Source organism: Tenebrio molitor, chromosome 7 (assembly GCF_963966145.1).
Source record: "Tenebrio molitor chromosome 7, icTenMoli1.1, whole genome shotgun sequence".
Taxonomy (NCBI): Eukaryota; Metazoa; Arthropoda; class Insecta; order Coleoptera; family Tenebrionidae; genus Tenebrio; species Tenebrio molitor.
The window spans coordinates 20,851,788-20,870,638 of record NC_091052.1 but is presented as its reverse complement, the minus strand read 5'-3'; the positions used below and the strand labels follow the sequence as shown (position 1 = coordinate 20,870,638).

Here is an 18,851-nt window from a genome sequence, read left to right as displayed (position 1 = left end):
ACACTGTCAATAAAGAACATAACCTAAACCTTAAACTTTATTAACCTCACATTCACTTATTTGACGACTGTATTAAATTGCCTACGATAAGCGTGTAAAGTTCCGAAAAAGTTGTTGTTACAAAATAAATATTTTTAATGATGTCACTTTACATATTAAACAGTTCCAGGAAGTAAGTATCATAATTATTATCATTTATTTATTCAATAAATATTGTTCAAATTCTGTTCAGATTGTTTGTAAGATTGTTTTGGTGATGGATATGTGTGTTACTTTAATTGCGTATTAAAAACACAAGACTTGAGGCCCTCTAAAATCAAATTAAATTGATGTAGGTATAATATCTTCATTGCTATTTTTTGTTTATTCAATCAATATAATAGAATAAGTTTTCTGTAACCTCAATGAATTATTTATTTCTTAATGAACGTTACTAGTAATACAGATCCTATAAATAATTTAAGATTAAAGCAGTATCAGGTTGTTTAAATTGAATCAATAGTCTGAATAACGATATAAAAGTAGAATTTTACTGATATAGACAAAAAAATGGAATAAAACTGAATCTTTCTTTTGGTTCATATCACAGCAGATTACTGTGCATACATACAAAAATTTCTGTCAACCATATACAATAAATAAATAAGAAATTTATGAATATAATCATTATTTGGCGTTATTGACAGAGTAATTGTGATTACTTCGATTGGGTTCATTCAAAGTTTAAAGGTTCCTTTATTTTTTTAAACTGTTTGAAAGGAAAGAATGAAAAAATAATGCTTAAGTTAGTAAGAAATAAAATGTATATTTAGACCCTTATCACTAAGCTATTTTTAAAATTGACTTACATTGATGTCATTATGAGCATAAAATTACTGTTTTTTTTTCTTTGATAAAAGACGGAAACAAAGCTAAAGTAATTCTGATATACCCACTACCGGTGTGTATATTTTATATGTATAACATGTGTTATATAATATTAAAAAGGGTATCCATAAATCCTCTTGTTTTTATTGACATATTATCAGTTATCACTCGCACGAAGATATTAAAAAAATGCACAGAATAAAATTTACAGCAATTTACGGCTGTGTTTTCAAAATTCACATCATAAAAAAAAACAATACCTACTCGAAATACGTATTTTACCATAAAGGTGACGACTACCAGTTAATCTTCATGAGCCTATGTTTCAGTATACAGTACGGTACTGCAAACTGTACCAAAATAAAAAATATTCTATATAAAATATGTAGGTATAATAAAATTTTTTTTTTCATTTCAAATCCTAAATGTTAACACTTTAAAAAACGCGACTTTTTGGCATGATTTTAATATGATAAAAAAAAATCTAAATTGTTGACTCTTTCTCTGAAAAATGAAGGTACATTTTTTATATTCATTCATACCGGTTTGATTGATCTCAGGTGTTTCACATCTGAATATTTTTAGTTATTTTTAAATTGCATTAAGAACATAAAATCTATAGTTTTCACATGTTTTGTAAGACAAATAGACATTAATCGATTTCATTTGATTATGACAACTTTGATGTCATCTAATAAATATTTAGTATACAATTTGGAAAATTAAAAAAAAAAACGGTCACAGTATGTTCTACGATCTACGTGCTGTCGATGAAAAAGTTACTTTTAGCAATTTGATCATAAACTTCCCATTAAAAAGTTATTTGACTTTAAATGACCCATTTGATTTAACATTATAAACAATTAAGTTTAATTTGTAATGTTACCACGAAGCAATATAATATGCAGTAACAATATTTTAAAACTCAATTATCATTATTGGTCACTTAACTTCACTAAGTTTAATGACATTGAGATTAATGTTCAATAGTTTCAACGATAAAAGTTTATTAAACCGATATAGGTATGTATAGGAAACCCTAGTGTCATTTACACTTACGAAAAATATCCAGCTCATGAAAATGTGGATAAAAAAATATGTACCTATATATTTTTGATTATGTAAACACTTGTCTTCATATTTTCAGACTGTATCAAAGAACCATCCCATATAAAAACTGGATAAACATATCAAGACTTGATACTCCTAGAGTAGTTTTTACAAGACATTTGTCAACGAACGGGAGAAATTCTGGTAAGTTTTAGAACTAACCAATAACACGGAAGGTCACTCCAGATAACCTAAGCAGAGATTGTATAAATACGATTAAGACACTAAGAAGTAACCCATTTGTTGAATTCACGTTGCACCGTCAACATGTCTCCACGAATAATTCTAATAGAATTAATCGTATGGACCACATACTGTATTAATGAACTTATGACTTCCAAAGGTCTGCAAACAACACACGTCATGTTGGAACTTCATCAGTCATTGCCATCACGATTTTTATATTGGTAAAATTAATTTTGAATTTTCTTTTTTTTTTAAATATAGATCGATTAGAATGGAAAGGAATTCTGACCAGATTCGTTCCAGTAGGAATTTGCCTCGTTGCAGTGATGCAATGGCGTTCTTACCGGAAAAAATCTGCTGAACGAATTGCTAGGCAATGGGAAATCGACTGCTACTGTATGCTGCCTCTGAGAACAGTATCGCGGTGGTGGGGATGGATTGCAGGTATTTTTTCAACGTTTTTAAAACTGCGAACACCACTAGTGTAGATATTTAAGTTACGTAACAGTGAGTTCGTCTTTTGCCGCAGATATACAACTTCCGGAGTTTTTACGACCTTTAGTCTATGGTTTGTATTCTAACACTTTCGGTGTTAAACTGTCGGAAGCTTTACATGAGGATTTAAGGTCTTATCCCAGTTTGGCGGATTTCTTCGCAAGGCCCTTGAAAAATGGAATTCGGAAAATCGATAACAACAGTAGTCTAGTGTCTCCTTGTGACGGCACTGTTTTACATTTTGGTACTATTCACACTGGAGAGATAGAACAAGTAAGTATTTTGATTACTTGAAATTATTTGATAATTTTTATCGCCTTTCCGCTGTGAACTAATTTTGTCTGGAAATTGGCGTTATAAATTATTGTTGACAATTTTTTTCGCGTCTTATTTTTGCTTTGCTGTCAATATGTTTACGCTTCAGTTGTTTACCACTTAGAATCCATTGACTCTGGAGTTTTATTATTTCTGTGTAAAAACTGATTTCATTGTTTACAAGGATGTAGACTGTCTGGTTTCTGTTTAATTGTAATATCTCTCAACATGACTATTTTTATGAGTCACTTTAAAAGCGTGTACAAACATGATATATATGTTCTAGGTGAAAGGCGTAACATATTCTTTGGAAAAGTTCCTCGGTGAAAATACCTGGAACAATAACAACACCAATTCTAAAGATTACAGAACGTCGTTACTACACAAGACTCACGAAGAAAACACACTCTATCAATGTGTAATTTATTTGGCCCCAGGCGATTATCACAGGTAATGAAATTAAAGATTATTTCAGTTATTCTACGATACATAGTAATATTTTTTGACATAAATCATAAGCAGCAGAAATCAATTTATCTTTTACAATTTTAGAACAGTTAAAACCATTTGATTAAATGATAAAATATCTCTACAACCCTTTTCTGTAGATTTCATTCACCAGCTGAATGGAAACCGACTCATCGCCGACACTTTCACGGAGAACTTTTGTCAGTGAGTCCTAGAATAGCAAAATGGGTCCCCGGATTATTTTGTTTGAATGAACGTGCTGTCTATTTAGGATCATGGGAACACGGATTTTTCTCGTACACCGCAGTTGGTAAAATTTTCTGTTTTTCGTTATTTCATATTATAATTTGTTTCACTATAGGTGCAACAAATGTGGGAACGATCAAAGTATATTGCGACAAGACTTTGCACACTAATTTTCCTAAAAATACAATTCGTTGTAAAGATATATGTTTAGGTAGCAACGTAACCCTAAAAAAGGGGGATGCTTTTGGAGAATTCCGAATGGGTTCCACTATAGTTTTGGTATTTGAAGCTCCGGTCAATTTTCAATTCACTGTGTTGCCAGGGGATCATGTACTAATGGGACAGAGTTTGGGTCAAGTTGGGCAACAGAAATTTGTTGATAGAATACAGAAGCCCCCAAGGCAGATTAGTAGAGCCAGTTAATATCATGTATTAAGTGATGTGAATGGTAATTGAAATACTTTTTAAAATACTATTAAATCATTGTGATACCTAATGACGCTTGGCAAATAAAGCACTTTTTAATTTTATTGTATATTGTTGAATTTTTCCCATATATCTTGTAGTCCCAAATTTTAGTATTTTGTGTGATTAAAATGCCGAAGATTAAAACTGATGTTATTTATGTCTGATGATTGATACCTAATCGAAGATAAATATTGGTATTATACTTACTCTAAATTCCAGCAAGGTTTTTCCGAACTTCATATAGGTACTTACTGAGAACGCCCTAAATAATTGGCTACAACAAATTAAAAACGTATAATTATACATTGAATGTACAGGGTGATTCAAGTTTTACCGCCCGCACGATAAACACTATTAAAAAATTAGTAAAAATTATGAAACTTTAGATTTACATTACCTTGATATAAGGCTTCCAATGTGTGCAATTAATTTTCCCTTATCACTTCATTCAGAGGCATGAATTAAAAAAATCGATTTTAACCAAAAAAATTCACAATTAATTCAAAGAACACATTTATGAAATTCGCATCAAAAGAAAATTATTAGCTTTTGAATTATTCCAATTTTAACATCAAAAGCGAAAAATGACCAAGATTTACAACTACAGTGTCATAAATAAATACCTCATTGTTGGCAAACATCTGTTGACAACTTTTCTAGTAGGTAATTCTTCAGTCCCTAAAGTGTACCATAAACAACCCACGCCAACCTCTTTTGTGGAAGTGACCACCCAATTTAATAATAAATCATAGCTAAATTTTACATTTTAATACAGGGTGACTGACGAAAAACCTTTGATGCTCTATCTTGCTTATTTTTTATCCGATTTGAATAAGTGACACATGAAATGAAATAATTTTGAAAACACTTCATTACCAACTAATTAAAAAAAAATCTTCCGTCCAGTTTTTGACAGATGAACATCAGCTTCTTTTTTTCAAATACCACTGTACATTTTTTTTTTATTCAGTATTGTAGAGATTTGTCTTCTGAATATAAAAATGCAAAGAACTATATCTGTTCATTAAACAAAAGTCAAAAAATTAAAGAGTAAATGTACAAAATTTAAAAATCAAGTGACCAAAATAAACAAGAGAGAAGTTTGTTCTAAATGCTCGAAATGACTAAGTAAGCTCTGAATATTCATTTGTCAAAACAGTTTGATGATGATAATAATAATAATAATGTTGCTGTGGAAGAAAATTTCCAAAGACGATTTAGTGCTAACGTGTGGTGTGGCATTTTTGGAGATAGAATGGACTAGTAGGCCTCTTTTTTACTGATAGCAGACTCAATCAAACAAAATATCATATTATTTATTTATTATCAAACGAAATAAGCAATTTTCTGGATGAGATACCATTAGCAGTGTTGAATAGAGTCGTGTTTCATCAGGACGGCGCCATACCTACCACATAATGCACGCATGAATTTTGTATTTTTAAATCATGTAAATCATTTTGGTGAACGACGAATGGGTGCTCATGGAGCTATTCGATGGCCCGCTAGATCCCCAGATTTGAATCCATTGGATTTCTTTATTCATTCGAAACTTTCGAGACAATGTTTATTTGACCCCACCAGGTACCCAAAAAGAGTTAAGAAAAAAGATAGTGCGAGTATATCAGGAAAAATCCCGAAATTTTTTACTGAATGCAAATTTGGGCATTTCTAGAAGGTATCGACAGTGTCTGCAACAGCATTGAGGCAACTTTGAGCAACTAGAATAGATTTTGTATTGTTTACAAATTTGATTAAGTACTTGATTTTTGATTTTCAATTTTTTTCATTTAAAATACATTTTTTGTTTTTTCTTTTAATGTAAGAATATTCAGAAGAAGATTCTTTATAAGAACGAATAAAAAAATATATACAGGGTGTCCCACAACTGGCTCCCTAGAGAAAACAGGCATGTGCCGCCAACAAAAGAGACCCTAAATTGACTAAAATAAATTTTCTGCTAGCTCAAATTACCGAGTTACAAAGTTTTTAATTTCACCAATCCCGGAAGCTCGTCCTCAGGTATTACTAAAAAATCCGATCGGTTGCTAAACAACAACAAAAAATCTCTGATATCGCACAAATCAATAAAATGTTTGGGCTGTTGCGTTACACTTTGGTTCACTAAGACGGGAACTGGACTGCTGAACTGAACTGCCGGGTGTGATGCTGGGGTGGAATTTGATTCCTCCTGGTGCCTCACAGAGCGGTAGTCGGGGGTTTGGGTCGCCATCTATCGGTGATTGCTGATGCTGGTGGAAGTTCCATTGGGATCGTCTAAGGCTCGTAGGCAGTAGCTGGTGATGCCATCTTCAGGCGATCGTTGGGAAATCTGCCGATAGATCTATTGGTGGTTGCGGATGTATTGTTGGTTGCAGTGACTGGCTTCCAACAGGTCGCTACATCACCCCCCTCCCAGCGGGATGGTCGCGGAAGCGGACAGGGCGTTGGATGTTGCGTCCAGATCGCGTTTGTTTGGTGTTGGTGTCTGTTGTGTTTGTTGCTGTGTTTGGTGGAGTGATGGTGGGTTGTGGTGGGTCTTCATTGGCGACGTATGCGGGTTTGAGACCAGGGGGTGTGCACTCTCACTATTTTAAGTAAAGTTGAGATTAGTTTAACCTCCGTTCGTAAAGGCTGCAGTGGCGCTAGTGTCGGTAAAAATTACAGTTACCTTTACCATATTTGGACTTGAGTTGTGGGAGTTGTGGGGAGAGGTGTGAGCTGTTAGTTACACATTTGATAAATTGTGAGGTTAAAATCATAGTTGTGATATAAAACAACTAAATAATATGTGTAATAAGAGCTGCAAATTTTCTTTGTTATAAATGTATAGAAAATGGTGCGTTGCAGTTGCCATCGCCAGAGAAGAGCTGATGGTTAAAATTCTGGCTGCAAAAATATTATCGGGTTTGTGATATACACTTCGATGAACAATCCAAATCTCCAGATAGTCCCAACTGACCATTATCCGAGTCCCGACCTGTCTGTTGCCGTTCAACTGACGGATTGAAGTAGAGGTGAATCCGATTTAAAATGTGTACCAACGAGACCGATATTTTTATATTAATTGTATTATGTATCTTGTATTTGTAATACGGTTTTATAACAATACTAATTATTGTCTACATTTCTTTGTTTTCTTTATTTTATTTTGATACTAGCTTTTACTCGCAGCTTAAAGTAATTTTCCCCCTTGTTTTGAAGGTCAAGTGTGCAAAATTTCATCACAATCGGAGTAAAACTGTAGATTTGCATACAAAACAGACATTCAAACAAAGATCAAATTTGGCGCGATTTTACAGAACCTTGGCGACGCTAGCGACCACGCGAAAAGCGACCGAAGGTAGAACTAAACCCACTTATGTTGTTATTGGCAGGAGTGGGCTGTCTATATACCCAATATATATCTTTAGTCTGTGTTTGAGACGATCTGTCGAGACGGAGGTCGGACGACCGTTGAGGAGCAGGCGGAAAGTTCTGTGATCACGGTGGAGAACTTTGTAGGGTCCGTCGTACGCCGGTTGAAGAGGAGGTTTGACTGCGTCGTGGCGTAAGAAGACGTGGCTGCAGGTTTCCAAGTCGCGGAAAGTGAAAATTTGTTTGTTTCCGTGACTGCTTGTTGGTGTTGGACGGAGGTCGTTCATCAATTTTCTGAATTGTTGAATAAATTCAGGGTCGCTGAGGCGTGATTTGCTAGGGTTGAAGAATTCTCCAGGCAGACGAAGGGTTTGACCGTAGATTAACTCGGCTGTTGTGGCTTGTAGGTCATCACGCCACGCGGTGCGGAGGCCCAACAGAACGAGAGGAAGCGCTTCTGTCCAGGTTTCGGCGTGGCAAATGAGGGAAGCCTTTAGTTGACGGTGGAGTCGCTCAACTAGTCCGTTGGCCGCTGGGTGATATGCGGTGGTACGGAACTGGGTAGTACCACATATCTTGTTGAGGCAGCGAAAGAGTTCAGATTCGAATTGGCGGCCCTGGTCGTTGGTGAGGCGAAGAGGCGTACCGAACCTGGAGATCCAGCCTGCTACAAATGTTTGTGCGACGGAAGCAGCGTCGATGTTGGTCAAGGGGAATGCTTCGGGCCACCTGGTGAAGCGGTCGATGCACGTCAGCAGATAGCGGTACCCGTTGGATGGAGGTAGGGGGCCTACTATGTCGACGTGCACGTGCTCGAAGCGGTGATTGGGGGGTGCGAAGCGTCCGATAGGAGGCGAATTGTGACGCCAAATCTTAGTTCGCTGGCATTGGGTGCATGTGCGGGTCCACTGGCGACAATCTCTCTTGATGTTGGGCCATACAAAACGATCTGTAACAAGCTTTGTAGTGGCACGAATGCCTGGATGAGAGAGGTTATGCAACGAGTTGAAGACGGGACGTCGGAGGGTTGGTGTGACAAAGGGACGTGGTTCACCGGTTGTTGTGTCACAATAGAGTGTCAGGTTGGTACCAGGGATAGTGATCTTTTCCAGACGGAGGCCTGTGTTGGCGTCTGGGCGAAGAAGTTCCTGCAGTTCGGCGTCGTTTTCTTGGGCCATGCTGAGGGCGCGGAAGTCGCCGGCTGAGGAGATGCTCCCAGTGCGTGACAGGGTGTCGGCGGGGATGTTCTCGGGGCCTGGGACGTATCTGACATCTGTGGTAAATTGGCTGATGAAGTCGAGATGGCGAAACTGACGCGGTGTACACTTCTCGGGTTTCTGTGCGAACGCGAACGTCAGTGGTTTGTGATCGGTGAGTATGAAGAATGTTTGGCCTTCCAGCATGTGACGAAAGTATTTGATCGCGGCGTACACGGCGTAGAGCTCGCGGTCGTAGGCACTGTACTTAGTCTGTGCTGGAGTTAGTTTCCTGGAGAAGAAGGCAAGCGGTTGCCAATCGTTGTTGACTCGCTGTTGGAGGCAGGCGCCGATACTGAAGTCGGAGGCGTCTGTAGAGAGGGCGAGGTCAACTCCAATGATGGGGTGTGCCAGGAGCGTGGCGGTGGAGAGACTTTGTTTGCAGTCTGTAAATGCTTGTGCCATCTCTGGGGTCCAGTTGATCGTTGCTTTGCTTTTCGTTTTTGGAGTGAGAACAGCGTGAAGAGGAGCTTGGAGACTAGCTGCTTTCGGGATAAAGTTCCGATAAAAGTTTATTAGTCCCAAGAATTGCCGTAACTGTTTCGCTGTTTCCGGTCGCGGGAAGTTTGTGATCGCGTCGGTTTTTTCGGGCGTCGGTCGGATGCCACTCGCGGAAACGATGTGTCCAAGAAATCGGATTTCGCGTTGGCCGAACACGCACTTGTTACAGTTTATGAGGATGTTGAAGCTTGCGAGTCTTTCACACACAGTACGGAGGTGTTTTAGGTGCTCTTCCTCGTTTTTGGATGCGACGAGGATGTCGTCTATGTACACATAGCAAAATTCCAGGCCGCGTAGAACGGTGTGCATGAAGCGTTGGAACGTTTGTGCAGCGTTGCGGAGGCCGAAGGACATATACATGAATTCGTACAGTCCGAACGGTGTCGTGATTGCTGTTTTCGGGATGTCTTCGGGTGCGATTGGGATCTGGTTGAAAGCGCGCACCAGATCAATCGTCGAGAAGATGGTGCAGCCAGCAAGGTTTTGAGAAAAGTCTTGAATGTGCGGCACGGGATACTGGTCGGGTATGGTGCGTGCGTTGAGGGTGCGGTAGTCGCCGCAGGGTCGCCAAGAGGAGTCTTTTTTGGGTGCTAGGTGTAGCGGTGAAGACCATGGGCTTGCTGAGGGGCGGATGATGCCGTCATTGAGTAGTGCCTGAAATTCTGTCTTGGCTATCTGCAGTTTGTGTGGGTCCATTCGTCGAGTCTTACAAGAGATAGGAGGTCCTGGCGTGGTGCGAATGTGATGCACGGTGTCATGTTTGAGGGTGGTTCTGGTTTGCTGTGGGTTGGTTAGTTGCGGAAATTCTTTGAGCAGGCGGAGATATATTGAATCAGTGACCGCAAGGAGACGTGGAGGATTGGTCGCGGTTATGGTAGAGACGGTACGGACGCTGAGGGACGTCTGGGTATCGATTAACCGTTTGTTGCGGGGGTCGATCACTAGGTTGAAGTGGCTCAGGAAGTCCATTCCGATGATTGGGTGTGTGACCGCGGCTACAATGAATTTCCAGGTAAATTGTCGTCGTACACCTAAGTTGAGATCCATGGCTCGAAAACCAAAAGTTGTAATGGTGGAGCCGTTTGCGGCGTGTAGCTGGAACTCGGTTGCGGCGGGACGGTAGCGTAGCTTGTTGACGGGGTAAACAGATATTTCGGCACCGGTGTCCACCAGGAATCGCTCTTTTGTGGCGACGTCGACTACGAAAAGGCGGCGTTGCTGGGGTACCGGACCAATTGCCGCCGTGAGTGGTCCAGTACTTAGTTTTCCGTTTGGTAGGAACAAGGCTGGGTGCATTTGGTCGCTTTCCCCTTGAAGCGGTTGTGGTACCAGCAGATTGTGTTTTCTGGTTTGTCTTGTTGTGCTGCTGGTCGTGCTGGTGATTGGTTACGGCGCTGCTGGCGGTTGCATGCTTTGCGGAGCTCGGCTACTTCTTTGCTAAGGTCGGTTGATGTTGCTGCTATTTGAGTGGCGTCAATGTGTGGCGCAGTGGGCAACATCTCGTGGACCTTGTCTGCGAGTTCAGCGAGCTTGTCCAGGGTGGAGTCCGTCTGTGTGGTCAAGATCACCTGAGTTTGGTGCGGCAGGCGATTTGTCCACAGGGATCGCAGAAGGTTCTCTGGTACTGTCGCTAGGCTTCGGAGGTGCCGTAAAAATTCAGAGGGCTTGCGGTCCCCTAGGTCTTCTCGTTGAAGAAGTTGTTGAATGCGTTGCTCTTCAGAGCTCGACAGGCGGGATATTAAGGCTGTCTTGAGTGCTTCGTACTTGTCGCTCCTAGGTGGTGTTTGCAGAATGTCGCGGACGACTTGTGCGTTCCGGAAGTCAAGGTTGGAGACCACGTAGTGGAACTTGGTGGTGTCGGCCGTGACGTTACCTAGTGCTAGTTGGCTTTCAAGTTGCGAGAACCAGAGTGCGGGCTCGTTACTCCAAAATGGTGGGACTCGAACTGTGACGCGGTCTACCTCAGGGTTGCGGAGCGCAGGGGCCTCAGTCTGCACGGAAGCTGTGGATTCGCCGTTGTTGGGCATGGTGCGCAGTCCAGGAGTCAAAAGTTGGTAATCACCACACAACACTCGCGAATGGTAACTACGTTGGCACACTGGACTGACACTACTGGGGGCACTTGGGTACACTAGGGAGCACTGAGCACTGGGGTCACTGGGGTACACTGACTCACAACGGAAGCACTGGAAGACACTACTGAATCACTACTGGAGCACTGTTTCTCGGGGTCACCACTGTTGCGTTACACTTTGGTTCACTAAGACGGGAACTGGACTGCTGAACTGAACTGCCGGGTGTGATGCTGGGGTGGAATTTGATTCCTCCTGGTGCCTCACAGAGCGGTAGTCGGGGGTTTGGGTCGCCATCTATCGGTGATTGCTGATGCTGGTGGAAGTTCCATTGGGATCGTCTAAGGCTCGTAGGCAGTAGCTGGTGATGCCATCTTCAGGCGATCGTTGGGAAATCTGCCGATAGATCTATTGGTGGTTGCGGATGTATTGTTGGTTGCAGTGACTGGCTTCCAACAGGTCGCTACAGGGCAACTGGAATTTTGACGTTTTCCGATATAAAAATTCGTTGACGTTTATCTGTCATCAACATCAAGACTTGACAATTGCAAAATTCGAAATAAAACAATAAAAACGGCGATTCTAAAAAGAACCATTTATTTAAATAGGTAACAATGTTAAAGCAGATGTTCGAAATGACCACCATTCATTTATATGCACAATTGTGCTCTACGTAACAAACTTCTTTTAGTAGCGTTAGTTATCATTTCTTCAGTAACTGAAACAAAGTCTCCCGAATTCAAACTCTCAGATCAGCCTCTGAATTTATGGGCCGCCGATAAATGATTCAGATCTGGAGACCTGGCAGGCCAATGATGCGGTCCTCCTCGACCGATCCAGGGCTGTGGATATTGGTTATCCAAAATTTCCCGAACGTTTCTGCTAAAATGTTGGAACCAGTCATTTATGCGATAAGCAAGAGGTACAATTTCAAGTAAATCAGGTAGCTCCGTTCCAATGAACTGAGCATATCTTGCTTGCGTTAATCTTGCGGGGAATTCAAACGGTCCAATCTAGAGCCGGGGATTCGGAATTTTAACAAATGGAAGGATCCACCACGCTTATACTTGCCAAACGATCGCCCAATAGCCCAGTCCACAAATTAACAGAAAACCTATGCTGAAAACCTCTGAGAAATTATTCTCTTGGATTTTCCTCTGCCCAGATATGAAGGTTGTGATAATTGGAACAACCTTACCGGCAAAATAGCGACTCATCAGAAAACAGTATCCGTGACAAGAAGTGTGAAGCATCGTTTTGGTTTATTAACCATAAATAAAAGTCTCGCTTAATTGGATAATCCTCTGGCAGAAGATGTTGTACTCGTGTATAGTGGTACGGATGCCTCCTATTATCAGCTAGAACTCTCTGCACCGAACTTTTGGATAAACCCATTTCACGAGAAACTGTTCGAATACTCCGGGTGCCGTCTTCCTCAAAGACATTCAATACGGCTTCCTCGTGCTCGACAGTCCTTACATTTCTTGGAGCACCCCCAACTTTTCTTCGAACTGGCTGCATTTGACCCGATTCTCGACTCCGAGCGATTGTTTTATGATCCGGATGATTTTGTCTTTGCGGAAATTGTTCACGGTACAACCTTACTGCTTCACGTGCATTGTTCCCACATCGTGCAAAAGTATTAGAATCATATCTACGTACTCAGAGGAAGAATACATATTAAATGATACACTTGAATTAAATATTGCAGCGAAATTCTATAACAAATGTCAAACTGACGTAAACAATCATTCTAATAAATGTAGTGGACCAAATCAAATGGACAGAATTATAGAGGTTTACGGATAAAAAGGAAACCTAGGCAACGCAAAATTGCGATTATTCCACTTTAATGATGGTCAACTCTAATTGGTCAACTTCAGAATGTCTTTTCTCGGTTAGATAGGACTTTTTTTCTTCAAAATACACGTTAATATATTTGCCCTAAGGCTCCCTTTTTTTCTCTGGGGAGCCAGTTCTGGGACACCTGTAGAGTGTAATTTGAAAAAAAAAGTTGGCTATCGTTGTCAAAAAATAGATTTCGAAAAAAATATCGAATAGGATAAAAATGAAGTGTTTTTCGAACTATTTCATTTGATGTGTCATTTATTCAAATCGGATAAAAAATAAGTAAGATACAGCGTCAAAGGTTTTTCGTCAGTGACCCTGAACCCTGTATGTATCTCTCTCTCTTAAGTTGGCCGCGCTCAGATGCATTGAGTTTATACGGTAACACCACAGATCACAGAATAGAATCAATCAGAAGGCAAAGTCGGCAAAATCGCCTTTGATCTCAGTCAGGGGGTGTGCACTCTCACTAGTTCAAGTAAAGTTGAGATTAGTTTAGCCTCGCGTCGTAAAGGTTGCCAGTGGCGCTAGTGTCGGAAAAAATTACAGTTACCTTTACCATATTTGGACTCACAGACAATTAAACTATAGTAAGACCAAAGAGTAACTATCTTTGGTAAGACTGTCAAGTGGGATTACATTTTCGGGGACGCGCTCAAGTGGCGCTGCCCGAGCGTTAGGCCAAACTAATGTATAACAAGTTGCATATCTGACTTTCTGTATACCTAGTTGCCTATTTTTTTTTTCAATTTGATTTAAATTAATACTTATTTAAAAAAAATAGAAACGACTAAATAAGTATTAAATATTTTAATACAAATTCTAACATATACAACAAATTAGTAGTTCATTAAACGAGTTTGTGTGTAAATTGGGATTTTTTGGGCATGAGTGGGCTAGTTCAAGGCGAGTGAAACTGAATTGAAGGGTAGATCTAGGTCAATAATTTGATCTTGCGTTAACTTCTAAAATTTCTGGAGATAATTTTAGAATCGTGTAAAAGATTTTTTTAATTTTGAAATTGTTTTTCGCTGATATCGGTCCATATAATAAATGTTTCTACCTTTTGAAGTACGACTACTAACTTTCTTGCATTCAAGTACTTGCAACACACTAGAAGATTTTGTTGGGTGTCTATTTTGGGCCTTGGGCATAACAGGAAGGATTAGATTCTCTACATTATTTATTGAAGTTTGTTTTCACGAAGAAAAATCGACGGCAGGGCGTATTTATGGAGTTTTGGTTTTTGAGTAAAGAAATTGTTGCTAAAATGTTTCTCGCAAATAAAGGCATTATCTGTTTTGAAGGGTGGTGCAACATTTACCTAAAGCTTCTATCCATCGTTTCCTTTGTTCTTCTAATTTTGGATACTTAAAATGTTTATTTTTTATCGCCGCTCTTGTTGTTTACAAAGCATTTATGTTTAATTTTTCCCATATCCAAATAAATAAAATAAAAATTTCGATCTGAAAATAGTATATTATATATTGAGGGAGAGAAATGCATGATTTTTCCTAAGGTGCAGTTTGTAGCCAGAGGGCGAAGCCCGAGGGCTACAAAGCACCGAGGGAAAAATGAGCATTCTCTCCAGAAGTATATATACTATTTTTTTCACGGTAGGGAGTAGAAACAGCACAAAAATCTCAAATTTTAAGAATAAAAAAATGATGACAAATGAGTTGTCATCTTTCGATGAATTTAATGGAATTAGTAGTTGCCTTGACAACACAATTAGATTTTTGTCACAACAGTCAAAAAAAATGAAAACTCCCATTAGATTTTTGTCACAACTGTCAAAAAAATGAAAACTCCCTAGGGAGCAAATATTTGCAAATATTTGCTCCCTAGGGAGAAAATGCTCTACTTCTGTCACGATGTTGACATCCGAAAAGTTGATTTCTACTCCCGATCGTGAAAAAACCATATTTCGTACTTTTTCAAAAAGAAAAAGATAACTTACCAAATAAAAAGATAACGAAAAATTATCTCAAGAGACTGGTTTGGAGTAATTTATTTTGTAGAACAATTTATAAAATTTATTGACTTAACCTTGACAGAAATTAGAAAATTCAAAATTACTGATGACATTATTAATTAATATTCAAATCAACCTTCTTTTTAAACGGAAACTCCCGATCGGATTAACGAGTAAATTCGGTACTTTAGTTTGGCCTAACGCTAGAGCAGCGCTAGTGTTGTCAGTGTCTCCCATGTTTTATACGGGTTTTGAAAGTCTTAATTCTGTTGATGGTCTGTGTTTGGACTTGAGATGTGGAGAGAGGTGTGATATGTTAGTTACGCATTTGGTAAATTGTGAGGTTAAAATCATTGTTGTGATATAAAATAACTAAATAATATGTGTAATAAGAGCTGCGAATTTTCTTTGTTATAAATGTATAGAAAATGGTACGTTGCTATCGCCAGAGAAGAGTTTATGGTTAAAATTCTGACAGTGCAAAAATATTATCGGGTTTGTGATATACACTTCGATGAACAAATGAACAATCCAAATCTCCAGATAGTCCCAACTGACCATTATCCGAGTCCCGACCTGTCCATTGCCGTTTAACTGACCGATTGAAGTAGAGGTGAATCCGATTTAAAATGTGTACCGACGAGACTGATATTTTTATATTAATTGTATATGTATCTTGTATCTATTTGTAATACGTTTTTATAACAATACTAATTATTGTCTACATTTCTTTGTTTTCTTTATTTTATTTTATTTTATTTTATTATTAGCTTTTACTCGCAGCTTAAAGTAATTTTCCCCTTGTTTTGAAGGTCAAGTGTGCAAAATTTCATCAAAATCGGAGTAAAACTGTAGATTTGCATACAAAACAGACATTCAAACAAAGATCAAATTTGGCGCGGTTTTACGGAACCTTGGCGACGCTAGCGACCACGCGAAAAGCGATGAAAGGTAGAACTAAACCCCCTTATGTTGTTATTGGCAAGAGTGGGCTGTCTATATACCCAATATATATCTTTAGTCTGTGATCTCAGTCAGCCATGGTCAGCCACCAGTCAGCCAGCGGCAGCCATTATTATAGAGTAGAATATCAGGTCCGCATTTACAACATGTGAGCCCGAGGTTCAGGTCCGGACTCGCATAAATTGTTTTGAGTTATTTGTGCGAAAAGTACATCGAATTACAGCGATAATTTGCACTAGAGCAAAACGGTCGTCAAGAAATTACCTTAGATACATACCAGTTCAGTACAAATGTCATGACTGTCAACGACACACAAAATTACGTTTATTTGTACTTACCATGTAAATTTTTCTCAGGAAATAGTCTGCCAAAATTCCTCTCGTGCATGTAAAATTGTCTCATAATTTCCTCTCGTGCGCTTCGCGCACTCGAGAAAATTAAATTATCGACAATTTGACATGCACTCGGGATATTATTGTGATAGGCGCTTATAAAAAAAGTTTTTCCAGAAATGTTACAAAGTACGGAGTCGAATATGAATATAATTAATTCAATTCAAGAAGTATCAAGAATCACACAAATGGAATAGAACGAGGTTTTAATTATTAATAAAAAATAGAAAATAAATAAATAATACTTAACAACGTAATATTTTGTCATCCATATGTGACAATTTCAGTAAAGCATAATTTAGAGTATTTTTTTATGTGACAGAAAAATTACGTTCAAAAGTTAATGAAAGTATACCTACATACGAGAATAGTAGTTTCTTACCTTGCTCGATTATGTTCTTTTGGAAAAGTGAAAAAATCCAAATTACAGTTGTAGGCTTTGTTTTCACATTTTTTTGCCGTACAAACCATGCCACCTTTGAGCTTACTCATCTTAATATTATTCATGTATCGCCACCACTGGTAGAAAACCAATTGCGTCAACCGCGGTTATGATACGCAACTGACTTCTACTCTGAACTTATGGCCGCTTCATCTGCGCGGCTTAGATGCGCGGACTTTTCCCGCCCAAGAGAGTTTGTCTTCTGATTGATTCTATTCTGTGGTAGAATCGTATTAATCTGTAAAGGACCTGGGGCGGAGCTTAGCTTGCGCGGCCTTTAACACGTCAGTGGCGTAGGGAAAATGAGAATCGCTGGGAACCACGACAGTGGCGCATCATGTAATGGGAAATTTTCACCGTAGAATAAAACGTTTGAGCAGTTTGTGATATAATCAATAATAATGAATAGGGGATTTTTGTCAGATTTGAGGGCGAAGTCTAGCATTATTATTTTATAATTCTAATATAATACCTAATTTATGCATGCAGAATTGTGAATAAAAGTATTAAACGTAAAATCAACTTTTTATTAAATTATATAACTCCTGATTTTTTCTAACACAGAACTCACTCTGATTCGTGTTTTATAAATGCGATAACGTTGGCGAAAATTTCGCAAGCTCGACTATGTAAAGTTTTCCCATGCTGGCCAAAAGTTTGATGCGAAGCCATTCCAATCAACTGCTTAAAAAAATCAACAAAATTCTAGTGGTGTTAGTTAAGTTTTCATTTCATTTCATTTACAAGTCAATTGTTATTGAAAGTGAGGTTATAAAATTAATTTTCCTATTATTTTTTTGTACTTACGAAAACACTGTAAAGTTATCTTCAGTTGTGTCGAGAAGGCAGATTTGAAATCTTGGGTGAATTTGGTAAGCGTATAAAGCAAAATCATAAATAAAGTTGCACTATATGAACATGTAAACAACTATCTGACAAATCTCCCCTATTTTCCGGCGAATGGACTCGACCACACAAATTGGTTTTGCGCGCAGATCACGTGACCGTCCCTTTACACTTTATTACAAGTCTAACACTCCTTCCATTTATATTAGTTCGATGAGGCCTGCCAACACAAGCACAGTTATCGTTGGCAACCGCTCAACAACAAGCGCCGACCGCCAACGCCGATCTCGAAGCATTTCGGTTGGTCACACTGCGAAAAGGTTTTAGCTCACACCACGCCAACACTGATGCAGATTTTAACGCCTGTACCAACATCTCTTGTGTAAACGCCCGTTTTAAACCAGTTTTAACAACACCGGTTTTAAATAACACCGGTGTTAGCGGCCCGTGTAAATGTACTCATTTCTTGGATTTTTTGCAATAGTTGCACCTGTAAGATAAAACGTCGTATATCACACGTGATCGACATGCCATTATAAAACTCGTGAGAAATGTCCCACTCGTGCGCAAGCGCACTTATCGGTCAAAATTCTCACTCTTGTAATAATGATGCATTTCTATTATAATATACTATTATGCTCCTATTTTCCTTTTCCAAATGCCCTCTTCTTTTGATAAACGTAGATTTTGATTGAGACTTTGCATTAAGTAAATAAATATTCACTAAGTGCTTATTTACACTCATTCCCTACAACCTACAATACTTAATGACAACGTCAATCAATTCACAGTAGGGTTAGAAACAAATAAGGCTCAAGACATTTTTTTGACAAATTTCCACATGGATGTGGTATACAGGGTCCCAAAATTGGCGTACAAACTACTTACTACCTTATCAAGGATGTTTAGATGTACATGAAAAAAATATGGAAAAAATGTTTCCGACAAAAGAAATCAATTATTTTTATTACGATTATTAACGGTAATACAATGTAAACAAAGATATATTCGTACATCACTATCTTGCAATGTTAGCGTAGTGGA

The 18,851-nt window shown here is 38.8% G+C and overlaps 2 protein-coding genes across 3 annotated transcripts; one reads left to right on the top strand and one right to left on the bottom strand.

The window, feature by feature from the left end:
- The first annotated feature begins 29 nt into the window (after positions 1-29).
- Pisd (phosphatidylserine decarboxylase) lies at positions 30-4,217 on the top strand. Of its 2 annotated transcripts, XM_069052525.1 has the most exons (7): positions 30-172; positions 2,015-2,121; positions 2,425-2,607; positions 2,693-2,931; positions 3,260-3,423; positions 3,582-3,751; positions 3,803-4,217. In XM_069052525.1, the coding sequence occupies exons 1-7, from the start codon at positions 138-140 to the stop codon at positions 4,108-4,110; spliced, it is 1,206 nt and encodes a 401-aa protein (XP_068908626.1). In that variant the 5' UTR covers positions 30-137; the 3' UTR covers positions 4,111-4,217. The 2 variants fall into 2 exon arrangements, with proteins under 2 accessions (XP_068908626.1, XP_068908627.1); XM_069052526.1 differs by lacking the exons at positions 30-172; positions 2,015-2,121 and adding an exon at positions 2,225-2,320.
- Positions 4,218-10,391: 6,174 nt separating this feature from the next.
- LOC138134338 (uncharacterized) lies at positions 10,392-11,804 on the bottom strand. The gene has a single exon (XM_069052527.1). The coding sequence runs from the start codon at positions 11,294-11,296 to the stop codon at positions 10,529-10,531; it is 768 nt and encodes a 255-aa protein (XP_068908628.1). The 5' UTR covers positions 11,297-11,804; the 3' UTR covers positions 10,392-10,528.
- Between the last annotated feature and the right edge of the window lie 7,047 nt (positions 11,805-18,851).

Coding starts and splice junctions, on each gene's coding strand:
- Pisd (XM_069052525.1), top strand. CDS start 138: ATGATGTCACTTTACATATTAAACAGTTCCAGGAA. Junction 2,122..2,424: donor AACGAACGGGAGAAATTCTG/GTAAGTTTTAGA, acceptor TTTTAAATATAG/ATCGATTAGAATGGAAAGGA. Junction 2,932..3,259: donor ACACTGGAGAGATAGAACAA/GTAAGTATTTTG, acceptor TATATGTTCTAG/GTGAAAGGCGTAACATATTC.
- LOC138134338 (XM_069052527.1), bottom strand. CDS start 11,296: ATGCCCAACAACGGCGAATCCACAGCTTCCGTGCAGACTGAGGCCCCT.